General features: G+C 44.7%; 1 protein-coding gene across 8 annotated transcripts in view; it reads left to right on the top strand.

Moving 5' to 3' along the window:
• ALKBH3 (alkB homolog 3, alpha-ketoglutarate dependent dioxygenase) overlaps positions 1-22,912 on the top strand; it is a 46,872-nt gene that overhangs the window by 2,576 nt on the left and 21,384 nt on the right. For all 8 annotated transcript variants that reach the window (XR_003757842.2, XM_029060008.2, XM_029060000.2 and 5 more), the window contains exons 2-8: positions 1,040-1,167; positions 2,043-2,146; positions 3,918-3,952; positions 11,979-12,026; positions 12,702-12,805; positions 15,399-15,487; positions 20,879-21,088. Coding sequence is in view for 7 of the 8 variants with exons in the window: in XM_029060008.2 (XP_028915841.1) it covers positions 1,089-1,167; positions 2,043-2,146; positions 3,918-3,952; positions 11,979-12,026; positions 12,702-12,805; positions 15,399-15,487; positions 20,879-21,088 (669 nt within the window). In the remaining variant the exon portion in view is untranslated. The remainder of the gene's footprint in view (positions 1-1,039; positions 1,168-2,042; positions 2,147-3,917; positions 3,953-11,978; positions 12,027-12,701; positions 12,806-15,398; positions 15,488-20,878; positions 21,089-22,912) is intronic.

Below are 22,912 nucleotides of genomic sequence, written 5' to 3'. Positions count from 1 at the left end.
TCTTGTTCCTATTTAGACCATGAACACCATGAGGGATCTCATATGTATTCCAGTGCTTAGTACAGTGCTTGGTTCATTATAAGCACGTTAACAAATATGATCATTCTTATCGTTTATTTCCCCCATTTCTTTGACATATGCATTCCACCTGTTGTTGCCCCTGGATAGCTTGGTATTGTGCTGACGTGGATTAAATAAATATGGGCCTCTATAGGATCGGCTTTCATTGGGTATTGACCTCGGAGATTGGAAAACTCAAGCACTAACCGTGATTCTACCGTAGATTTCCTCTGCGGCTTGGATCACTTAATGTTTCCATTTTTCTGTACTTTTCTCCTGGGGGCTGTTGAATATTTAAATGACTGCTGGGGAAACGTTTTGCAGATCAGAGTTTTCCAAATTAGAGAATCAGGATTTCCTAGGGGTAAAGACTAGTGGGGAAAAGAAGGAGTTTTGAGAAAGTCATGGAGATCTGAGTTACCGACCTCTGAAACAGCTGAACGGGCAGGCATAAAATTAGTTAACCTAACCGCCTGTTCCAGGTCTTAAGTTTGTTATCGTCACCCCCTCGTTCTCCACTTCATTCCTCACGTTACTGCTTTCCTCTGGTTTCTTCTGAGTAAACAGAAGAAAGGTACTCTTCCTCTCCCCTGCTGAAGAGCTTGGAGAGCTAGCCCGGTTCTATGTCGCTGAGGTTGATGAAGAGGCCCGGAGGACTCTTAGGAGCTTTCATGGAGTTGTGGAATGGAAAAAGTTTGAGAACCCCCTCCTCCAGGGGTTGGTGAGGGAGTAAAAGGAACACATTCGGCAAGAGGAACAAATTTGAATTTTTCAATTTGTTGAGGGAGAATTTGATTTAGTGAAGATTCTTTCTGCACTCCTCAAGAGAGGGGATCATGACTTTTTGAAATTGGGCATACTCCTTGTCTTGGGTAAGAGGGGAGGGTGCTCAATGAGAGGAAGATTGAAAATATTTAATCCATTCTAGACTTCCACTCTAGCCCCAAAGATCCATTTACTAATCTGTGTTCTGTTTCAGGAAAACTCTTCAGGGTTACTGAAAAGGGGCCAGTAGCTGTCGGGGAAACATGGAGGACAAGAGACGGAGAAACCGAGTGCAGGGTGGCTGGGCTGGTTTCAGCAAAAAGCCAGCGGCTTTAGAGCCAGGCAAGTATGTGGAGAGTTGTTTGCCTTCTCAACCGCAAGCCCGTCTTTCTTTTACAGTGGCCTCCTAGTCCAGTAAATAGGCCAGGTGGTAGCGTGGCTGCCTTTGTTAGAGGGCAATGCAGGAAAAGTTCCCAGTGTTGCTCACTTGTTAATACTTCCTCGTTGTCTCCCAGGGTTTGCGGTGGGGAGCAGTATGGCCTAGTGGAAAGAGCTCGGGCTTGGAAGTCAGAGGACCTGGGTTCTGATTCTGCTCTGCCACTGAACCTGCTCTGCCACCTTGGGCCAGTCACTTAGCCTCAGTTTCCTCATCTGTAAAATGGAGGTTAAATATCCGTACTCCCTCCTACTTACATTGGGAACCGCATGTGGAGCAGGGACGGTGGAGCAGGGACGGTGTCTGACCTGATTATCCTATATCTACCCTAGCACTCTGTACTTTAGTAAGTGCTTAACAAATGCCATTATTATTATTATTATAGTTCCAGTGCTTAGCTGATAGTAAGCACTTATACCAAAATCATTATTTCTGAACTCACTCTTTGTTCACCTGTGGAGACGACGCTGGCTGCACTGATTCCTGCATATCCACCCCAGCACTCTGCATATTCATTCCTTCATTCAATCCTATCTATCAAGCACTTACTGTGTACAGAGCACTATACTAAACCCTTGAGAGAGTACAGTAGAGCAATAAACAGACACGTTCCCTGTCCACAACGAGCTTACTGTCTAGCGGGAACATATAAATAGCGGGCACTTAATAAATGCCATTATTAAAGGCCATCATTTGGTGGGATGTCCAGTGGGAGCCGATTTAGCCCCTTGTCCAGACGAGTGTTTTGCCCCTGATTCATCAGGCTTCTCTTTCACCTCAGCCGCTGTTGCCAAGAGCCATTCCCACCAAGGTGCTGGACAGGCCCAGCTGAAAAGGGAGCAGCTTCCACCCGAAAGACAGTTTTTCTTTACCGAACCTACAGAGGTGAGTGGCTTCTGTGCCTTCGTTGGTAAAGACGAAGGGTATTTTTCAAAGGGATTTTTTTTACATTTATTTACAGAACCCACACAGATAAGTGCATTTTATCAATCAAGCGTATTTATGGAGCGCTTACTGTGTGCAGAGCATTGTACTAAGCGTTTGGGAGAGTACGTTATAACAGTTGATAGATACATTCCCGCCCACAACGAGCTTACAGTCTAGAAGGGGAGACAGATATTAATATAAAGAAATAAATTATGGATATGTATACAAGTACTGTGAAACTGAGAGGGGGTGAGTAAAGGATGCAAATACAGGTTAATGGGCAACACAGAAGGGAGTGGGAAAAGAGCATATGTGGAGTTAGGGGAGGATTCTTTGAGGAGATGTACCTTCGATAAGACTTTGAAGAGGGAAGAGTGGTCATCTGTTTGCTATGCAGAAGGAATTTTATGGCTTCATTGGTAAAAGCAAAAGGTATTTTTCAAGGCGATATTCAGATGCACATCATCCTTCAAAGTGATGGTGAAAAAACAGTCAATCGCGTTTACTGAGCCCTTTCTATGCATAGATCACCATACCAAGCACTTGGGAGAGCACAATACAGCAGGATTAGCAGACAGGTTCCCTGCTCACAAGGAGCTTATAGTCTAGAGGGGGGAGACAGACGTTAATATGAGACATAATTAGTATATGTCATTTTTTGATGATATAGTCTCATGTCAGGAACTACAGATGAACCTCAGGCCCGAAGTCCTAGAGGACCGAGAACCTTCACGATTCAGACTCTCTGTCTGTGCTGGGCATGTTCATGCAGTGAGCAAGTCCATAAGGCGGGGCTGCCACGGGTCCACAGCGACATATTACACGAAGGACCCATTGGCTGCCAAAGCGACCGCAGCATAGCGCTGATGCTGTGCCACCGCGCCTCGGAAGCCACTGCGGTCTTGTCGCTCTCGCTAGCCAGCTTTCTTCAGGATTCCTCCTGGACCTGCCCACCTGGCAGGTCGCCACACGTAGCTCTTGGGTCGGGAACCTTCACCATTGATGGGGGAGCCCCAGTAGGAAGAACTCGTTCTAGAACCCAGGTCTCCTGATTCCCAGAGCTGAGCTCTTTTCGTCAGACTGACGTTTTTGAGCTGGTTACATCCACGTGAGACAAATACTGCTGGAGTTTTTTGCAGGGTTATTTTAAAAATGGAGAGTCCGGGGATGACACTGCTAAGTCTCAAATTTTATTTTCATCTTCGATTTCAATCTCATCCTCTATAACCCTCTTTTGGTTGCAAAAAAGCAAACTGATTTGTCTCTCCCTGCCCCTGCCCTCTGAAGGAAGAATTCCAAACGGCGACCCAAGCCAGCAGGCGTCAGAAAGAAAAAGAAATGCCCGTGGCCTGGGTAATCTACAGATAGGGAAATTCACCTCTGAATAATCAGGAATGAAACTAAAAATCTCAAATTGTTTTTCACTGCTGCTTCTCAGAAGCCTTTAGACCTTGGCAGCTATGACCCTCGGCCTTTGAGGATGGGAATCTGCTTGCTGTTGCTTCAGTGGGAATGGGAGCTTTACTTAAGCTCAGACATCCAGTTAGGGGTTAAGGTGTGTTAAACCCAAGGGTATTCTGTCAAACAGATGGTTTACAGGGGAGTTAGGACCTTGAGGACTGAATGTCATTCCATCAGATTCCAGCAATACGTGGGTGCTAGAGGGGAGTGGGGGTTTTTCGGCACCAGTTTTCTGGCATTTACATCTGGTGTGCCTGTCTTCTTGCAGGCAGTTCGCAGAGCCCCAGAGCCCCGAGTGATCGAGTGAGTAACAGTCTGCCTTCTCTTAACTTTTTCTCAGAGTGCAAAAATGAGGTTTTTTCCATCTGGAAGAGGCTGAGGCCCCAGAGGTTTCTCGGAGCTACTTTTCGTAATCCCCGTTTCACAGAAACCGAGATTCTGCTCATGCGGAAAAAAGAGCATTTGGTAAGGGTACCTGATGCCTCAGTGCTGATGTTCCATTACGTGATGTTGCCTCCGTTTCATCCCGAGGGAAAGTTGGTTATAAAATCCTCCTTGGCAGTACCATCTTGGTGCAGAAGGCAGACAGAGATCTCTCTTGGTCGATTGAGACACTGCTGCTCAGAAAACTGTCCTGGTTCCATTTCACCTGAAATGCTTCTGAAAACATCAGGAGAGCTGAGGGCTTTTCAGTCTATTCACCAGAATCTCGTAGTTATCATTCCAAGCAATTCAAATGACAGTAAATGTTGATCTGCCTTTAGAACATTGTAATCCAAAGTCCTAATCGTGTACCGGTGCAGGATGTCTCAGTTCATTCCTGCTTCGGCTGGATTTCTGTTTGAGTCAAAAAGAAAATATATTCGGAAACTCTGCTTTGCCTAATCAGTTATATACATATATTCCAGAGTAAGACATTGTACAGGCATGAATCACAATGAATTAATAATGATGGCATTTGTTAAGCGCTAACTATGTGCAAAGCACTGTTCTAAGCGCTGGGGAGAATACAAGGTGATCAGGTTGTCCCACGTGGGGTTCACAGTCTTAATCCCCATTTTACAAATGGGATAATTGAGGCCCAGAGAAGTTAACGACTTGCCCAGAGTCACACAGCTGATAAGTGGCTGAGCTGGTATTTGAACCCGTGACCTCTGACTTCCAAGCCCAGGCTCTTTCCACTGAGCCACGCTGCTTCTCAAATTAGGCTTTTTGTGGTGACTTTGGTAGGCTTCATGGTTCATTTATATAAAACTGCTCAGGGATAGATCTCGTGATGCGAAATAGATAACTTGTCTGTGGTGGGCCAGGATTGTTATTGTTTCAACTGAGTGGTTCTTAGTCCCTTAATCCCTTCAGGTTGGGAATAGCAACAACAATAATAATAATTATGGTATTTGTTAAGCGCTTATTATGCGCCAGTCTCTCAACTAAGTGCCGGGGTGGATACAATTCATTCATTCAACTGTATTTATTGAGCACTTACTCTGTGCAGAGCCCTGTAATAAGCACTTGGAAAGTACAATTTGGCAATCCCTACCCAACAGCGGGCTCACAGTCTAGAAGGGGACAGATAGACAACAAAATAAAGCAAGTAGACAGGCATCCATAGCATCAATATAAATAAATAGAATTATAGCTATATATGCATCATTAAAAGAAATAGAATTATAAATATGTACACATATACGCAAGTGCTGTGGGACACAAGTCCTGGAAATCGGGTTGGACACTGTCCCTGTCCCTCAAAGGGCTCACTGTTTTAATCCCCATTTTACAATGAGGTAACAGGCACAGAGAAGTGAAGTGATTTGCCCAAGGCCACATAGCAGACACGTGGCAGAGCTGGAATTAGAACCCATGACCCTCTGACTCCCAGGCCCGTGGCCTATCCTAGAACCTGAGACGTCATTGAGTTGAGTCCCCTGCCTCCAGGTTTACCTATGTACCTAGAACATCCAAGAGCGACAGTTATTTCTCGTATTTTTAAAAGTCTCCCGATATGGAGCTTCTGTAATCTCCCTTATTTTTGGGCATTCTTCTTTATGTCTTAACACAAATCTGTCATTCGGGGTGGAGATTTGTCTTTTCCTTCAACCAACTTTTCTCTCTAGTCACAAATCCTCACAGTGATTCTTTCTAAACTCGAGAACAATTCATAGGCACTATTTAGCTATCTCTTTTCTAGGCCAAGGAACTTGAATAACTTGAACTCTTAAAATATCCCAAGAAACTTGAACTCTTAAAATATCCTCATAGGGTTGTTTTTGTATTCCTTTATTCTTTTTGGTTGCTTTCAGTTTCTCTACATCATTTTTAAAATCCAGAGACCAAGATGATCTCTGCTCTCATTAAAGACTCTTCATAGCTTAATTTAGGGAAGAGTTAGTTCCTGGTTCTTGGAGTAAGAAATCCCCTTCCTCCTCTCCTCCCTGCTTTCTGTACTTCTTCTCCTCTCCCTTCCATTTTGAGCATGAAACTTGAGTACAGAGGAGAGGGGAGGGTGTCCCCAAATTACTTTGTTCCCTTTAATCAGTGAGTAGCATTTGAGTACCTTCTGTGCTCAGACCTCTGGTCAAAGATTTTGGGAGGGTGCACTCGAGGAAGTTGACATAATTCCTGCTCCTAAAGAATCTACCACCTAGGAGAGGACATATATTAGAATAATGTACAGAGAGGAGAAAAAGGAAAAATGGATTCATTTATGTGAGTTAGTGCTTAAGGATATAGTGTTGTAGGGCCTTAAAGATATATATCTATTCTCCATCTATACTCATTCGCTTCCATGGCTTCAATTATCACCTCTACACGGATGATACCCAAATCTCTATCTCCTCCCCTCTTCTCTCTCCCTCCCTCCAGGCTCGCATCTCCTCCTGCTTTCAGGACATCTTCACCTGGATGTCCTCCCGCCACCTAAAGCTCAACATGTCCAAGACTGAGCTGCTTATCTTCCCTCCCAAACCCTGTGCTCTCCCTGACTTTACCATCTCACAAGCCCGCAACCTTGGTGTCATCCTTGTCTCTGCTCTCTCAGTCACCCCACACATCCAATCCATCACCAAAACCTTCCGGTCTCACCTTCACAACATCGCCAAAATCCACCCTTTCCTCTCCATCCAAACCGCTACCATGTTAGTACAATCACTCATCCTATCCCAACTGGATGACTGCATCAGCATCCTTTCTGATCTCTCACCCTCCTGTCTCTCCCCGCTTCAGTCTATACTTCACTCTGCTGCCCGAATTATCTTTCTACAGAAACGTTCTGGACATATCACCCCCCTCCTCAAATATTTCCAGGGGTTGCCTATCAACCTTCACATGAAGCAGAAACTCTTCACTATTGACTTCAAAGCTGTCCATCACCTTGCCCCCTCCTACCTCACCTCCCTTCTCTCCTCCTATAGTCCAGCCCTCACACTCCACTGCTCTGGTGCTAAACTTTTCATTGTGCCTCGTTCTCACCTGTCTCGCTGTCGACCCCTGGCCCGCATCCTACCTCTGTCCTGGAATACCCTCTCTTCTCAAATCCCCCAAACAATCACACTTCCTCCCTTCAAAGACCTACTGAAGGCCCACCTCCTTCAGGAGTTCTTCCCAGACTAAGCCCCCCTTTTTCTCCGCTCCCCTTCCCCCCGACCTCTCTCTGACTCACTCTCTTTACTGTACCCCTCCACCCCACAGCACTTGTGTCTATGTACATATCTATAATTCTATTTATTTATATTAATGCCTGTTTTACTTGTTCTGGTGTGTATGTATATATCTCCAAATCTGTTTCTTTTGATGCTATTGATGCTTGCTTACTTGTTTTGATGTCCGTCTCCCCCCTTCTAGACTGTGAGCCTATTGAGGGCAGGGATTGTCTCTCTTTGTTGCTGAATTGTACTTTACAAGTGCTTAGGGCAGTGTTCTGCACACAATAAGCACTCAATAAATACAAACGAATGAGTGAAAATCAATAGTATTTATTGAACACTTACTGTGTGCAGAACACTGTACTAAGCGCTTGAGAGAGGACGCAGAGTTTAAAGACACATTCCCTGCCCACCTCGAATTCACAGTCCAGTAGGGAGACAGATATTAATATAAATAAATAAATTACAGATATTCACAAAAGTGCAGTGGGACTGAGGGAAGGGTGAATAAAGGAAGCAAATTAGGATGATGCAGAAGGGAGTGGGAAAAGAGGAAATGAAATTTAGTCAGGGAAGGCCTCTTGGAGGAGATATTCCTTCAATAAGGCTTTGCAAGTGGGGAGAGTAATTGTCAGATATGAAGAGGGAGGACATTCTAGGTCAGAGGCAGGATGTGGGCGAGAGGTTGGCGGAGATGGAAGTATAGTGAGTAGGTTGGCATTAGAGGTGCGAAGCGTGCAGGCTGGGTTGTAGAAGGAGAACAGCGTGGCTCAGTGGCAAGAGCCCAGTCTTGGGAGTCAGAGGATGTGGGTTCTAATCCCGGCTCCACCACTTGTCAGCTGTGTGACTTTGGGGGAAGTCACTTAACTTCTCTGGGCCTTAGTTACCTTATTTGTAAAATGGGGATTAAGACTGTGAGCCCCACGTGAGACAACCCGATGACCTTGTAACTACCCCAGTGCTTGAAACAGTGCTTGGCACATAGTAAGTGCTTAACAAATGCCATTATCATTATTATTATTAAGGAGAGCAATGAGGTGAGTTAGAAAGGGGCAAGGTGATTGAGTGCTTTAAAGCCAATGGTAAAGAGTTTCTGTTTGATGCAGAGATGAATGGGCAACCACTGGAAGTCCTTGAGAGGTGAGCAATTGTAGACTGAAAGTTTTTGTAGAAAAATGATCTGGGCAACAATGTGAAGTAAGAACTGGAGTGGGGAGAGACAGAGGGCTAGGAGGTCAGCAAGGAGACTGAAACAATAATCAAGACGGGATAGGATAAGTGATTGGATTAATACGATAGCAGAATGGAGAGGAAAGGGCAGATTTTAGTGATGTTGTGGAGGTTGTGAAGCAATGTTGTGACAGGATTTAGTGATAGATTGAATACATGGGTTGAATGAAAGAGAGATGAGTCAAGGATAATGCCGAGTTTATGGGCTTGCGAGACAGGAAGGATGGTGGTGCTGTCTACAGGGATGGGAAAATCAAGGGGAGGACATGGTTTGGGAAGAAAGATAAGGAGTTTGGTTTTGGACGTGTTAAGTTCTCCGAGGGATAGGGTGTAGATGGAGAATAGAAGTGGACCCAGAAGTGGACCCAGAACTGAACCTTGAGGGATATCCACAGTTATAGGATGGGAGACAGAAGAGGAGCCTTCGTAAGTGACTGAGAATGAGAGCTAGGAGGAGAACCAGGAGAGCACATTTTCAGTGAAGCTGAGGTTGGATAATGTTTCCAAGAGAAGGGGGTGGTCAACAGTGTTGAAGTCATCTGAGGAGTCGAGAAGGATTAGAATGGAGTAGAGGCCACTGGATTTGTCAGTGATCCTAGGAGATCATTTGTGACCTTTGAGAGGTCTGTTCCCATGGAGTGAAGATGGAAGCCCATTTGGAAGGGGTCAAGGAGAGAATTGAAGGAGAGGATCTTGAGGCAGCAGGTCTAGACAACTTGCTCAAGGAGTTCGGAGAGGAATGGTAGGAGGGAGATGGGGCAATAACTGGAGGGAGCCTTGGGGTCGAAGGAGAATTTTTTTATGCTAGGGGAGACACGGTCATGTTTGAAAGCAGTGGGGAAGAAGCCATTGGAAAGCAAACAGTTGAAGATGGGGGTTAGGGAGGGAAGACGAGAGGGGGCAAATTGTTTAGAAAATATTGCGAAGGGATGGGGCTGATTGCACAGGTGGAGGGGGTAGATTTTGAGAGAAGGCAGGAGGTTTCCTCTTGGGATTCATTTATTCACTCAGTTGTATTTATTGAGAGCTCACTGTCTGCAGAGCACTGTAGTAAGCACTTGGGAGAGTACAATACAACAATAAACAGCCACATTCCCTGTCCACATCATGCTTACAGTCTAGTCTTGTCTTATTCTGTCAAGTCATTTCCGACCCATAGCGACACCGCAGACACATCTCTCCAGGAATGGCCCGCTCTCCATCTGCAATTGTTCTGGTAGCATATTCAGAGAGTTTTCTTGGTAAAAATCCGTAAGTGGTTTAGCATTGCCACCTTCTACGCAGTAAACTCGAGTCTCTGCCCTCGACTCTCTCCCACGCCGCCACTGCCTCTCTCTACTCCAGTCTATACTTCACTCTGCTGCCCGGATCATCTTCCTACAGAAGTGCTCTGGACATGTCACTCCCCTCCTCGAAAACCTCCGGTGGTGGCCTGTCAACCTTCACGTGAAACAAAAACTCCTCACTCTTGGCTTCAAAGCTCTCCATCACTTTGCCCCCTCCTACCTCCCTATCTCTTCTCTCTTTCTACTGCCCAGCCCATACACTCTGCTTCTCTGCCGCTCACCTCCTCACGGTCCCCCGTTCGCGCCTGTCCCGCCATCGACCCCTGGCCCACGTCCTACCTCTGGCCTGGAATGCCCTTCCTCCTCACCTCCGCCAAACTAACTCTCTTCCCCTCTTCAGAGCCCTACTGAGAGCTCACCTCCTCCAAGAAGCCTTCCCAGACTGAGCCCCCCCTTTCCCTCTGCTCCTCCTCCTCTCCCCATTCCCCCTTCCCCTCCCCTCAGCGTTGTGCATATTTGTATATATTATTTATTACTCTATTAATGATGTATATATCTCTATGATTCTATTTATTTTGATGATGTCTGCGCCAGACTGCTTGTTTTGTTTTGTTCCATTTTGCTTTGCTTCTGTCTCCCCTGTTTAGACTGAGAGCCCGTTATTGGGCAGGGACTGTCTCTATCTCTTGCCGAATTGTACATTCCAAGTGCTTAGTACAGTGCTCTGCACATAGTAAGTGCTCAATAAATACTGTTGAATGAATGAATGAATAACAAAGATTGTGTCCAACTGGATATGCTTGTATCCACCCCAGCGCTTAGTACAGTGCCTGGCACATAGTTAAGGGCTTAACAAATACCATAATTATTAATTATTATGAGTGAGAGACACCAAACTCCAGGCATAGTGAGTAGATTAGCTTGAGAGGAACACAGTGGGCTGGGGTAGAGTGGGAGAAGAGAGAGAATAAGTAGAAGGGAGAGAGCTGCCTGAGTACCTTCGAACAAATGCTTAGGAGTTTCGGTTTGATGGGAGAAAGGAATGAGCAACCACTGGAGGTTTTTGAGGAGGAAGTGGACGTGGGGGATGTGTGAAGAATGAGGTTTTAGAAAAATGATCAAGACAGCAGAGTAAAAGTGTGGGAAAGGACCCAAGCCAGCCCAGCCCACCTCAAAATCTAGAGGGTAAACATGGTCAAGGTTTTTTGGACCAGGAAACTCTGGAGCTTGTCCAGGGAGAAGCCCACACATCTCCCCAGCCCAACAGTGCCACAAAGTGAGCTGGAAGCAATAGCTGTCTTCTTTATAATATTTGGTTATGGTCAGTGCCGTCAGGAAGGTGAACTGGGGCTGGGGGAGAGGGAGTTAGGTGCCCACTTGAGAATGTTTGGTTTTTTTGACTAATTCCCCTGGATTCCATTCCCAGCTCCAGCATCACCCTCTTGCATGACCTTAAGCAGCTACTTCAACTGTCTCTCCCAGTTCTAAAATGTCAGTAATCATGTTTCCCTCCCTGGGTTGTTTGGTCAGATTAAGAACTTTGGAATCTCAAAAAAAAAAAGCATGACTAAGTGCCGAGTTCTGTTCTCTTCCCTTTAAGGCAGTGTTGAGGCTGTTGGCCTTTAGGTTTTAGCTTTCCATTTCTAAATCTCTGTTGTGAAATGCTTTTTCTCTAGGTGCCCATCTCACTGTAGCTAGATAGCCAGGTCGTGGCCTGCTTTAATTTTCTCTTTGATCAATCAGTCACTCAGTGGGATTTATCGAGTGCCTACTCAGAGCACTATCCTAAGCACTTGGGAGAATACAATAGAGTAAGACACAATCCCTGCCCCCGAAAGAAGTTGAGTATAGCAGGGGAGACACACAAAATAAATTGCAGACAGGGGAGGAAGTGAATAGAAAGATGGATATGTGGATGGGTAAGTGCTCCAACAGATTGTGTAAATCGATCGGTACGCAAGCGCAGTGGGTGGCTTTGTGAGCTTAAGTGCCCGGGTAGTGGGGAACTGCCGAGGCAGTGAATAGGAAGGGATGAGCCAGGGAGGAGAAGAATGCTCGGAGGCTATACTAACTATGCGCGGGACTCTGTATTTGTACTCTGGCTTTTTCTGACTTAAATATCATCCTCCATATCTGGGACACACACCTTAATGAAAATTTTTATTTTCCTAGCAAAGCTGGGGTGTATGAAATCAGTCCATCGCCCACAGGCATCTCTCGGTAAGTAGACGTTTTCAAAACGACGATCTCTCCCCAAGCGTCTCTACTCCAGCAAAGCAGCTATCTCTCTCAACACCCTCAGCATTTCAGGTCAGGCACATGCATTAAAGATGGCGGTGGATCTTCCTGAAATTTTAGACTCGATCCCGAGAACATATTTTTTTTGTGTGTAGGGTTCGAGAAATTGCAAGTAAATGAAAGTGCTCTTTCTCGCATTAATTAAGCATCATTAGGTTCCTCTGGAAGATTGCCGTCCATGGACTTGGCAGCAGAGACCTGTCCATGGCTCATAAGGCTATCGACCGTAGTCTTGCTTGAACATCTAGGGAATTGAGGGGTTTTTTTCCATCTTAGGGAGGTGTCATAACCCCTATATCGTCAGGATCTGCTTGGACAGCTCCAAGGGCATTGAACTGTAATCGGATTGGCAAGCTCAACCTGTCCTCATGGGACATTGTTTCCTCAGCCAAGAGCCACCAGGTCAATGCGCAGTGCATCGGCAATACCCGGTTCCAGCAGTGCTGACTTTTCACTTTCAAAATGCCTTTTGCCAAAGGAACAGCAGAGGCACTCGGCTTGTGTAGCTTGCTTTTCGATTTAACTGATGGGAAAATGACCCATCCACACTCAAAAGTTTGGCTGTTTAAGCTGTAATAGTCCTGCTTCTTTCATCAGGGTCTGTTTGTATCCCGGCTTCATCGACTCAACAGAAGCAGATTGGATATTTCAACAACTATGTCAAGATATTCCCTGGAAGCAGAGAACTGGAATCAAAGAAGGTAGGCATTTCATTCTGTGTCAGTCCCCTTCTCTGAAACCCCTGACCAATATCTTGGTTTCCTCTCACTTTCAAGTAATCATATCTACGTGTTCAAGCATCTCACCCTACAGAATTTTCTAGTCTTTTTCACACTTGCTTATGCCAAAACACCTGTACGGGTAATGTCAGAGAAGTCCACAGGGAATGTCATCACCAGCGAATTAGATTGTGTATTTTAAAACTTTCTAAATATTTTTGTACATTTTTTTAGAGCATGATTTCTTTTATGCTCGGACCGATTTCTTTTAGCATAGAAGCCTACGGGACTCTGCTACCAGTGGCAGTTGTAAGTTAACACACAAACACCTGGTCCTCATCTTGGACTCTAACACTGCCAGAGAGCCGCTGCCGCCCGGTGTCAGCCATCAACCACTAACGCCTCCTTCCTTGGGTCCAATCAGAGGTCACTCTGACCACCTTGGAGTTACAGCGTGATAGCTCCCATCAATATCCAAAAGTCTTCCCCACTTCCATGGTACCGGAGAGCACCAGATAGAGTTCCCAAGGGGATTTTCTGAGAACTGGTGACACGTTTAGACTGTGAGCCCGTTAATGGGCAGGGATTGACTCTATCTGTTGCCGAATTGCACATTCCAAGCGCTTAGTACAGTGCTCTGCACATGATAAACGCTCAATAAATACTATTGAATGAATGAATCTTTCAGGGCATCATTAAGGGGAGGGTGAAGAGATATCCGAGGAGCTTGCCGCTCCCTAACCTCGTTTGGGAAAAGTGCTGCTTCTGCATTGTCGAATCCTGCTTCTAAGCTTGACGGCTTTTCTGATTACTTCACTCCAAAATTCACGTAGTCTACCTCCTCATCTTATTTATGGAATTCATTGCTTCCCCACCCATGCAGCCACAGCTTTTCCTTTTAGAATCATCTCTGGCTAGTGGAAGATAATTCTTCCTTACAGCAAATGTTTTCTGGGTCAAGCCCTTCCTCTGTCATTCAGTACTAATATTGTCATCATCTTCATCAGCCTTTAGTAAATGCATTAGTGTGAGCATTGCACTTTGTTAGATCTCGGGGTGTTAGAGTCAAGTTTATAAAAGTCAGGCTTAGTGACTCCAAGGAGTTGATGAATAGGAGACCGCACTCTCTGAGAAAAATTCAATTAAAAAAAAAAAAAGGGAAAATTACAATGTAAAAACTGGTAGTAAATCCACTGATATTATTCACCATCATCCCTGTTGTCAATGTGTATTGAATCCTTTCTTTGTGCAGAGTGCCTGAGAGCATTCAGTAGAAATGAAAACATGCTCCCTGCCCTTGAAGAGTTTACACTCTGTAATCTTCCCACTTTGAGTTCCAGACGAAAGTCTCTCCGTTCCCCTACCTTAAGCTCGTGAATGGATTCTCCACCAAAGGGTGACAATTCAGATTTGGGTTAACTTTTCCCCCCTCCTCACTCCACCCTTGGAATTCCAGAGAGGTGCTTGTTGGGAAATGCAAATACTTTGGTGATATTGATGCCGTTTAAGTGACTGGTATTTGGAGAGAGTGTAAGTGCAGAATTTTAGTATTTGGTGCAGTACTAGCAAGCCCAGAGGAATCGCCACTGCGTAGGCTTTCTTTGTTTCTCCCTTATTCTTTTCCTCTGCTCACTTGGCAAAGGATTTTGAATGGACCGTTTCTAGAAGTGCTACATCATTTTTATGGTGTATTGTCTGACTGAAAAAATTGGACACCCTGTGAGCAGAAGGCAGACGAAGGTGCCTGTCATACCAGGTTTGTTCACTGAGGGGCACCTGTGCTATTTCAAAGCCTTTGCTTTCCAGCAGTACAAATGAGCTTACCTTCTTGGTAAAGAGTTTCCGTTGAACCCAGTTTCATTTTTGTTGAGCGGCCTTCCGGGGAGTCCAATATGTTAAGCGCTACCCTTTCCTAAGCCCCTCGAGACCAAAGAAAGCAGAGGCACCTATCAAGCCCCTTCATTGTGAACTTGAGGAAAAAAGTAATGTGTTGTTGAGAGTGAACAACATCAACTGACTAAACCCCTTTCTTGGCCAACCCCTTTCTCTTCCCTCTGGCATCGAGCCAGGTCCAAAGTTCTCTTAGTTTTGGACACAAGACAGTTTCCCACTGCCCATCCTGTTGCCCTTCTCAGATCTGTGCAGATATGCACCCTGACCCTCTTTCCTTTCTCTCTCTCCTGCCTGCACATCCTCTACCCCTTCACTCCCATCACCCCCCACAAATCCCAAAATTTCAAGAGATTTTAATGGTGCTGGTTTAAGTTACATTGAACCGGGACCCAAATCTCAGACTTGCTGGCTGCTGTTTTTACTCAATTTGGTTGCCTGGCCATCCCAATGCGGCGTCAACCAGTGATTCAGTTTCAGCCACAGTCCTAAAATTCCACCCTGAAACTCTCTTTTGGAGGTTCTTTCTCATGCATTTTTCCTTCTTTCTTTTTGTATTAAGCATTCATATTTAATTTCCTCGCCATAAAGACCTTTCCTCTTAAAGATTCACATCTTGCTCTTTCCCTGTATCTCAGCTATTTGATGTAGTTTTTCAGAAGTCTTTTTTTCCCCTCCCCTGTAGGTGTAATTTACCAGCAGCCAAGACTAACAGCTTGGTATGGGGAACTTCCATACACATATTCCAGAGTCACGATGGAGCCAAATCCTCAGGTATGTTTGCAATTGCTGATTGAGTCTGTTTTGTACACATCATGCTATGGATTTAGAGTTCATTCCTTAGTAATAGCAGTAACTTTCCTTATGGTGTTAGATAGGTTGCGGTGGCTGCTATCTAGAAGAGGATCTGAGCCCAAGCCTTGGGTTTAGAGACTGTAATTGTATTGTTTTTGAAATCTGTAATTGAACATTGATGATGACAATAATAAAGGAAGCTTTTTGGCCTTTAAAAAGAAAAAATATTTCCTCCCATCATCTGTTTCTTTTGGATCTTCTGTGGAGCCCACATGTTATAGGGCTAGGCCCATGTGAATAGTCCTTGAGATCAGAATGTCCCTTTCAGTTTCCCAAGCTATTTTGCTATTTTTTGAAGAAACCGAACTGCTTGTTGACTTTATGTTTTGTGCTAAGGCAGTAGCTCTCTGCCTTCCAACTTGTCATCTCCCTAACATGTTTTTTTGGCTCCTGTTTGCTCTATTTGTGATCCGCTCGCCAGTAAGCGCAGCTATAATAAGCCGTAAATTATGGTCAACGAGGGGATAAGGTGATGAACCCAAGACAAAGGTTCTTTTTAGCTCCCAGAATCCTTGCCACTGGGACTGCTCCAGTTAGTTGCTTTAACAATAATAATAATCTTCATTATTATTACTGTGATATCTGTTAAGGGCTTACTATAGGCCAGGCACTATACTAAGCGCTGTGGTGGGTACAAGCAGATCGGGTTGGACACAGTCCCTGTCCTTCATGGGGCTCACAGTCTCAATCCCCATTTTACAGATGAGATAACTGAGGCCCAAAGAAGTGAATTGACTTGCCCAAGGTCACGCAGCAGACAAGTGATAATGATGGTATTTGTTAAGTGCTTACTATGTGCCAAGCACTGTTCTAAGCGATGGGGTAGGTGCAAGGTAATCAGGTTGTCCCACGAGGGGCTCAGAGTCTTAATCCCCATTTTACAGGTGAGGTTACTGAGGCACAGAGAAGTGACGTGACTTACCCAGAATCACACAGCTGATAGGTGGTGGAACTGGGATTAGAACCCACGACCTCTGACTCCCAAACACAGGCTCTTTGGAATTCGATTGGAACCCATGGCCGTCTGACTCCCAGGCCTGGGCTCTGTCCACTGTGCCATGCTGCTTGTTGTCCCTTTAAAGTTTGTTGACCAAAACTGGACACAATCCTTAAATAAGAACTCAACACCTGTAGAGTATAGCCGGAGGATACTCCCCCTACATTTATCCTTTTCCAGTCCTACATAGTTCCTAAAAACAATACCTCATGGCTGAGCAGTAACCATTTTTCCCACACAGTTTTAGTATGGAGGCTTGAAATATTTCATTGTTTTAAAATAATATGTCACCTCTTTGAGAGGTTAAGATCTTGCAAAGAGCTAGGTAATCTCCAAAATAAGGATATAGTGGAGCCTTTCATCCTTGGGTCACCATTTCAGCTACATCCCAGGGAAGTTAAAGGTGGGCTTTAAATCTGAGATCCGTTTGGAAACCCGTCTACAAAGAGGGTTACTGTGGCCATTCAGTTCCTAGTAGACTGCTGGCCGCATCATCATCAATGCAGCCCCATTTGGCCTTCCTGACATCAATCGGGCAGAAAGAAGAGAAATTGAGGATTGAATAGGCTCTAGGTAATGTTCCAGGTGCTCCTTCGGGTAAGATTAAGGCCAGTGAATCTACGCCATACACCGTTCTACCATCACTCTTGTTTTCTTTCTGCCTTTTGGCTAACATACTGTTAGAGAATTGAAGAATGCTCTTCCAACATCGTGAGCCACTTTGGATTCTACATGCCACAACGCTATTGCAAGAATCTGTCATGCACAGGCATTAGACACAGTATTGTAATGGGAGTTTTCTGTAACATGAAGTTTTGCAGAAATGTAATCCCCATGTTATAGGAGAACTCGGCATAAATCCACTGTGGAATGTTGTTTTGCCACCAGTCTCGTCTTACTGGCTCGACTTATGGTCCCTCAGGATGGGGTTATCAGAACTTAAAAATGAGCCATGTTTTCATTGAAATCGATAGCCGATGGCTTTGAAGCATATTGAGTCTTTGGACCAGCCCTGTATTGGCATTTAGAAAATCTGCAAACTCATAGCCTGAAAATTTTTTCCAGTTGTTCCACATTTCCTGGTTTCAGAGTGGGTGGGGTGGCAGCAAACTTCAGTGGCCAGAAGAAATGCCGTAAACTCTAGTTGATTTAATTGGTCGCAGCCTGTCTCTCCATTCTTTGGCCTTAGTTACTTTCCATTCAATGGCCTGAGGTGACAGGCTAATTTGCATTAATTATTCCAGAGAAGAAAAATGTTTGAAGGGAAAGTTATTTTTGTTTAAAATCCCAAAGATGTCTGAAGTCAATGCAGAAGGAAAAAGAGAACTCGAAACATGTTACTGAGACAGTTCCTTCGATCTTTAGTTGATTAAAACAAAACCCAAAACATAAATAGGATAAGGTCACCCCCTCATGTGTATTGGCATGTTTGTCCAGTTTAAATAATATTTTTGGGGTAAACTTTTCCAGAGTGGGGAGAATGGATTAGGTGGCTTTAAAGACCGCTTCAAATTCTATGGTTTGTTCATTTTTTTAGCCCTTTTTGAAAGTGAATAGCCTCTTAATATAGGCTATTCCCCCTGAGTCTTGAGGGAGATAGGTATCAGGCTTAGATTTTGCACTGTAAGTGCACATTCAGCCATCTGTCTAGGTCTTGGCGGGGGAAGCAGCGTGGCTCAGTGGAAAGAGCCTGGGCTTCGGAGTCAGAGGTCATGGGTTTGATTCCTGGCTCTGCCACTTGTCAGCTGTGTGACTGTGGGCAAGTCACTTAACTTCTCTGGGCCTCAGATACCTCATCTGTAAATGGGGATTAAAACTGTGAGCCCCACATGGGACAATCTGATCACCCTGTATCCCCCCCAGTGCTTAGAACAGTGCTTTGCACATAGTAAGCGCTTAACAAATACCACCATTATTATTACAGTTTCCAGCTTTTTTCATTTCTTCTTTCCTTTTCACCCCAGCTACTGTCCCTCCACCCCAAATCCCACCCAAAAATTAAATGCCACATTTTCTACTGCAAAATCCATGCTACAAGTTGAATCCTGCCGAGTTCAAACTGTTGCAAATGAAGGTTCGGCAGAAGAATCTTCCCTTTCTATTTCTGTTTTTCTTGACAACTGGGTTTCTTTCACGATCTGCTGATATTTATCCACCATGATGTTGTTCAGTGCAGTATCGTAAAATAAACAGGATGTACAACTTGTTCACAATGATGGAGGAACCTTCTCCTTGGAATTTCCTCACTTGACCCCAGGTCCATCTCTTAACTTCTATGTTGCATTTTTCTAAATAATTTCTAATGTAATGGAAAATATAGGGAATTGAACCTGCCACGATTTTTCCCTGCCAAGCTGGGTGGCTTCCTAGTGTCTTATACTCCTGCAGGTGGTTGTAAATCAAAAGTTTGATTGTTTGTTCTAGGACCTTCTCAGGAATTGGTGACCTGTGGGTTATTGCGCGAGTGATTCTTTTTCAAGGTGCCTCTTTTCAGTCCTCAGGAACTTCTCCTTTCACCCTCTCATAAATCCTCTAGACTGTAAGCTCCTCCTCTAGACTGTGGGCTCCTTGAAGGCAGGGATCACTTCTACCAACTTTGTTATACTTTCCCAAGTGCTTAGTACTGAGCTCTGCCGAAAGTAAGCACTGAATAAATATGATTGATTCTTCCATCAGAGTGAAGCTAATCAATCAGTGGTATTTATTGAGCACTTACTATGTGTGGAGTACTGTACCACACAGGTGGGATAGTTTAATACAACAGGGTTAGCAGGCACGTTCCCTATCTATAACAAGACAAGAAATCTGAGGGGCAGTTTCCTTGGGGTTGTATCTGCCAGTTGCCTCAGATAATAATAATAATAATAATTATGGTATTTGTTAAGCGCTTACTATGTGCCAAGCACTGTACTAAGAGCTGGAGTAGATACAAGGTGATCAGGTTGTCCCTTGTGGGGCTCACAGTCTTAACCCCCATTTTTACAGATGAGGTAACTGAGGCACAGAGTAGTTAAGTGACTGGCCCAAGGTCACACAGCCAAGTGGCGGAGGCGGGATTAGGATCCATGACCTCTGACTCCCAAGCCCTTGCTCTTTCCACTAAGCCACGCTGCTTCTCTGTGTTCTCAGATGTTGCTAATAATGCCTCAAGTATTTTCATTTGATCCTTTTCTTTTCCCTTTCTTCCATGTATGTACTTGGCAATATTCTGTGGTTAGGTGAATATAATGTAGAGTCTCTCTCATTATATATACCGCCGCCCCCCACACCCAAACTCAGATTTACTGGAGTACGTGTTTTCAAAAAACATTTTAGCTGGAACCCAGCATCAGAATTAGGGAAAGTTCTTCCGACAGTGGGATCTTACCCAGGTATAGCATTATGCAACATCGGAGGAAACAGCTGTAGGCATGCCCGTGGTGTGGCCACGTCAAGTTCGACGGTGCAGATTTCCTTAACTGCAGGGTTCTTCAAGAATGCAACCCCTGTGTTAAAGGAGAACTGGGCCCCTCTGGATGTTTTGACTCCTCGAAGGAAGGAGGCTTTATCCTGCAGAGTGGCTGGCAAGGCACTGACTTCCTAGAAGATACAAAAACCCGAGGCCAGCCAAATGCCCTCTGTGATACAGTATGATACAGTGGGATCTGTTTAAATTTTCTCTAATCCCCTGCCAACATCTGTTCTCAGGGCTAATCGTGATTCCCCATTTGGTGAAAGACTGTTTGCTTTCATTCCACAAAATTATGTTTTGGAAAAGTAGGCCCTCACAAAAAGAATTAAATATCTTTGAAAAAAATCACCTCACCATCTTAATAAGGTGGTAATAAAGCAGGGAGCAGAATAAACCGAGAGTCATGCAGCAGGGAGGTTTGTACCCGTTAAGTACCAATAGACCCATTTAATGTCTCGCTGAACCAGACCCAGCATGCTATTTATTATCTTCGTGATCACTGAGAGTTTTGCCCTGAATATGTTTCAGTGCAGTTCTTCCCCCAAAGTGGGTCATGTACCACACGAATTAGGAAAGAGAATGGATAGGAGAGTTGCAATTTTCCTCTTTCTCCCCCTTGACCTTATTGGGTTAATTCTGATCCATATCCTGCCCACACCTAATGCAGAGGACAATGAATTTTAGAAACCCTTATCATCACGAACGGCATGTGAAGATTTTTAAACACCTTGCTGTCTTTTTTTTTTTCTGCATCCCTCACGATTTACCGTTCCTGACCTACTGTCTGGTGTTTTGCATCCTTTCCAACCCGCTGAAACAATCTCTTCATCCACGACTCCCCTCCTCGCTCTTCTGTTTACAGTGGCATCCGCTATTGAGCATGTTGAAGAATCGCATCGAAGAGAACACTGGACACACCTTCAACTCTCTACTCTGCAACCTTTACCGTAACGACAAGGACAGCGTGGACTGGCATAGCGACGACGAGCTCTCGCTGGGGGAATGTCCCGTCATCGCGTCACTCAGCTTTGGGGCCACCCGCACCTTTGAAATGAGGAAGAAGCCTCCACCTGTGAATATCCGCTTTCTTCTCCTCCCTCTTCTCCCACCAACCCACCTTGTCCCCCTTAAGGACCGGAGCCCTTAATGGTTCTGAGAATGCACTTGCAGCCTGTGTTGCTAATCTGTTTGAGCGAAATCAGGTATAGTGGGGAGGATCTGCTCGGAGAGGTCACCGCCATCCTTTTGGGAAGTGTAGAGTATTTTGTGTGTGTTCACCTGTGTCTTTTCCGTATCCCCGAAAGGTAAGTAGTAGTCAGAAGTTATTGGCTCCATTTTGTGGATGGGATATGAAATGAAATAGATTTCGTAGACACACAGTAAGTCATTGCCTGAAATGGCTCCACTCTGGTCTTAACTTGGCCTCTTTCCCCCAAACTATATGATCTCCTTCCACGGCCACACTGAGAGAACACAGTTGACCAAAGCATGTGTACAATCCTTTCATCTCCTCTCAAAAGGGCTCTGTCTGAACTCCCGGAAAATATAAGCCTCTGCTAAACAATTCGGTACCTAGGTTTTCCTGGGTCTCTCCCTAACTAAATACTGGAAGGGCTCAACATGGTTCAGCTTATAATATCTGACAAAGTCCCACTGGGTGGTATGTCTACAGGCTGTTTATTTAGTATAACCTAATCTAGGCCATTCAGCTGTTGATCAGCAAATGTCAGTGTCTGCTCTTCATCAGAAATCCTGTTCTGGGGGCAAAGCTAATGGGACTTTGCTAGTGTGGCTTTGAGGTACCAAAGTCTGGACCTTTCTGGGCAAAGCACTAAAGAAACAGCTCATCTAAGGAAGTGAAAGTAGAATGCAAGTTGTACTGTGATACATACTTCCCAAGCAAAAGAAAAATATGAATCTTTTTGTCTGGAAGATCACTAAGGCAGTTTCTGGAAGTCTAAGTTAGTATCAAAAAGCAAAGTCTGCCTTTGATCATTAGAAACAGTCCTATCCTCCCAAAGTGCCATGGGTATCATCCCAACCTCATGTTCTCATCCAGACAACGGCTGGTGTTTTGAGGCAGTTACCTCCTATTTAGCTTTGAGAAATGGAGAAATGTCCTTTAGTAATTTGAAGATTATTCCTGAAGAGCCTTCTAACATTAATAAGATTTTGGTGTCATTTCTGTGTCAAGAAATACATCAAAGAAATGTTGAACGATGTCCTTTTGGACATTGTGCCTTGCGTATTTCTTCAGTTAGTTGATCACTTTCTAACTCTTTTCCGCTTTGCTTTTTCCTTGCTCCTTTTCTGATCTCATCTCACAGTTTCCTTCATACTGTCAGAGGGTGGGACAGCATTGAAACACTTCTGTTCTTTGGTGTAGTTTGTAAGTTTTTCTCAAGTCCTTCCACCCATCGAGGAGGAAGATGATCTTTCAGATTACGTCTGAGAAATTAGGGAGGATAGCACGTGACACTGTAAACTGTCAAGTCAATTTGGTGACTTGGAGTTAAGAATCACAGAAAAAAGCTATAACCCAACTCTGCTTCTCCTTTTACTGGCACCAATCTTACAATTTGGGGTAGGCCTTTAAAATGTGGGCTAGTGGAGAGCACGGGCCTGGGAGTCAGAAGGACTTGGGTTCTGATAACAGATTCTCCCCTTGTTGGGTGAGTGACCTTGGGCAAGACCCTTCAGTTCTCTGTGCCTCAGTTCTCTCATTTGTAAAAGGGGGATTAAGACTGTGAGCCCTATTTGGGATGGGGACTGTTAAAAACCGTAGCTGACACATAGTAAGCGCTTAACAAAGAGCCCAGTTGTTGTTGTTAATTCAACTATTTGTTGAACTGTGCTAGACTTAAGTCCTACAGATTCTGGCTCCATTAGAGAAGGG

This window comes from Ornithorhynchus anatinus, chromosome 3 (genome assembly GCF_004115215.2).
Source record: "Ornithorhynchus anatinus isolate Pmale09 chromosome 3, mOrnAna1.pri.v4, whole genome shotgun sequence".
NCBI classification, from domain to species: Eukaryota; Metazoa; Chordata; class Mammalia; order Monotremata; family Ornithorhynchidae; genus Ornithorhynchus; species Ornithorhynchus anatinus.
This window is presented reverse-complemented; position numbering and strand designations above follow the sequence as displayed.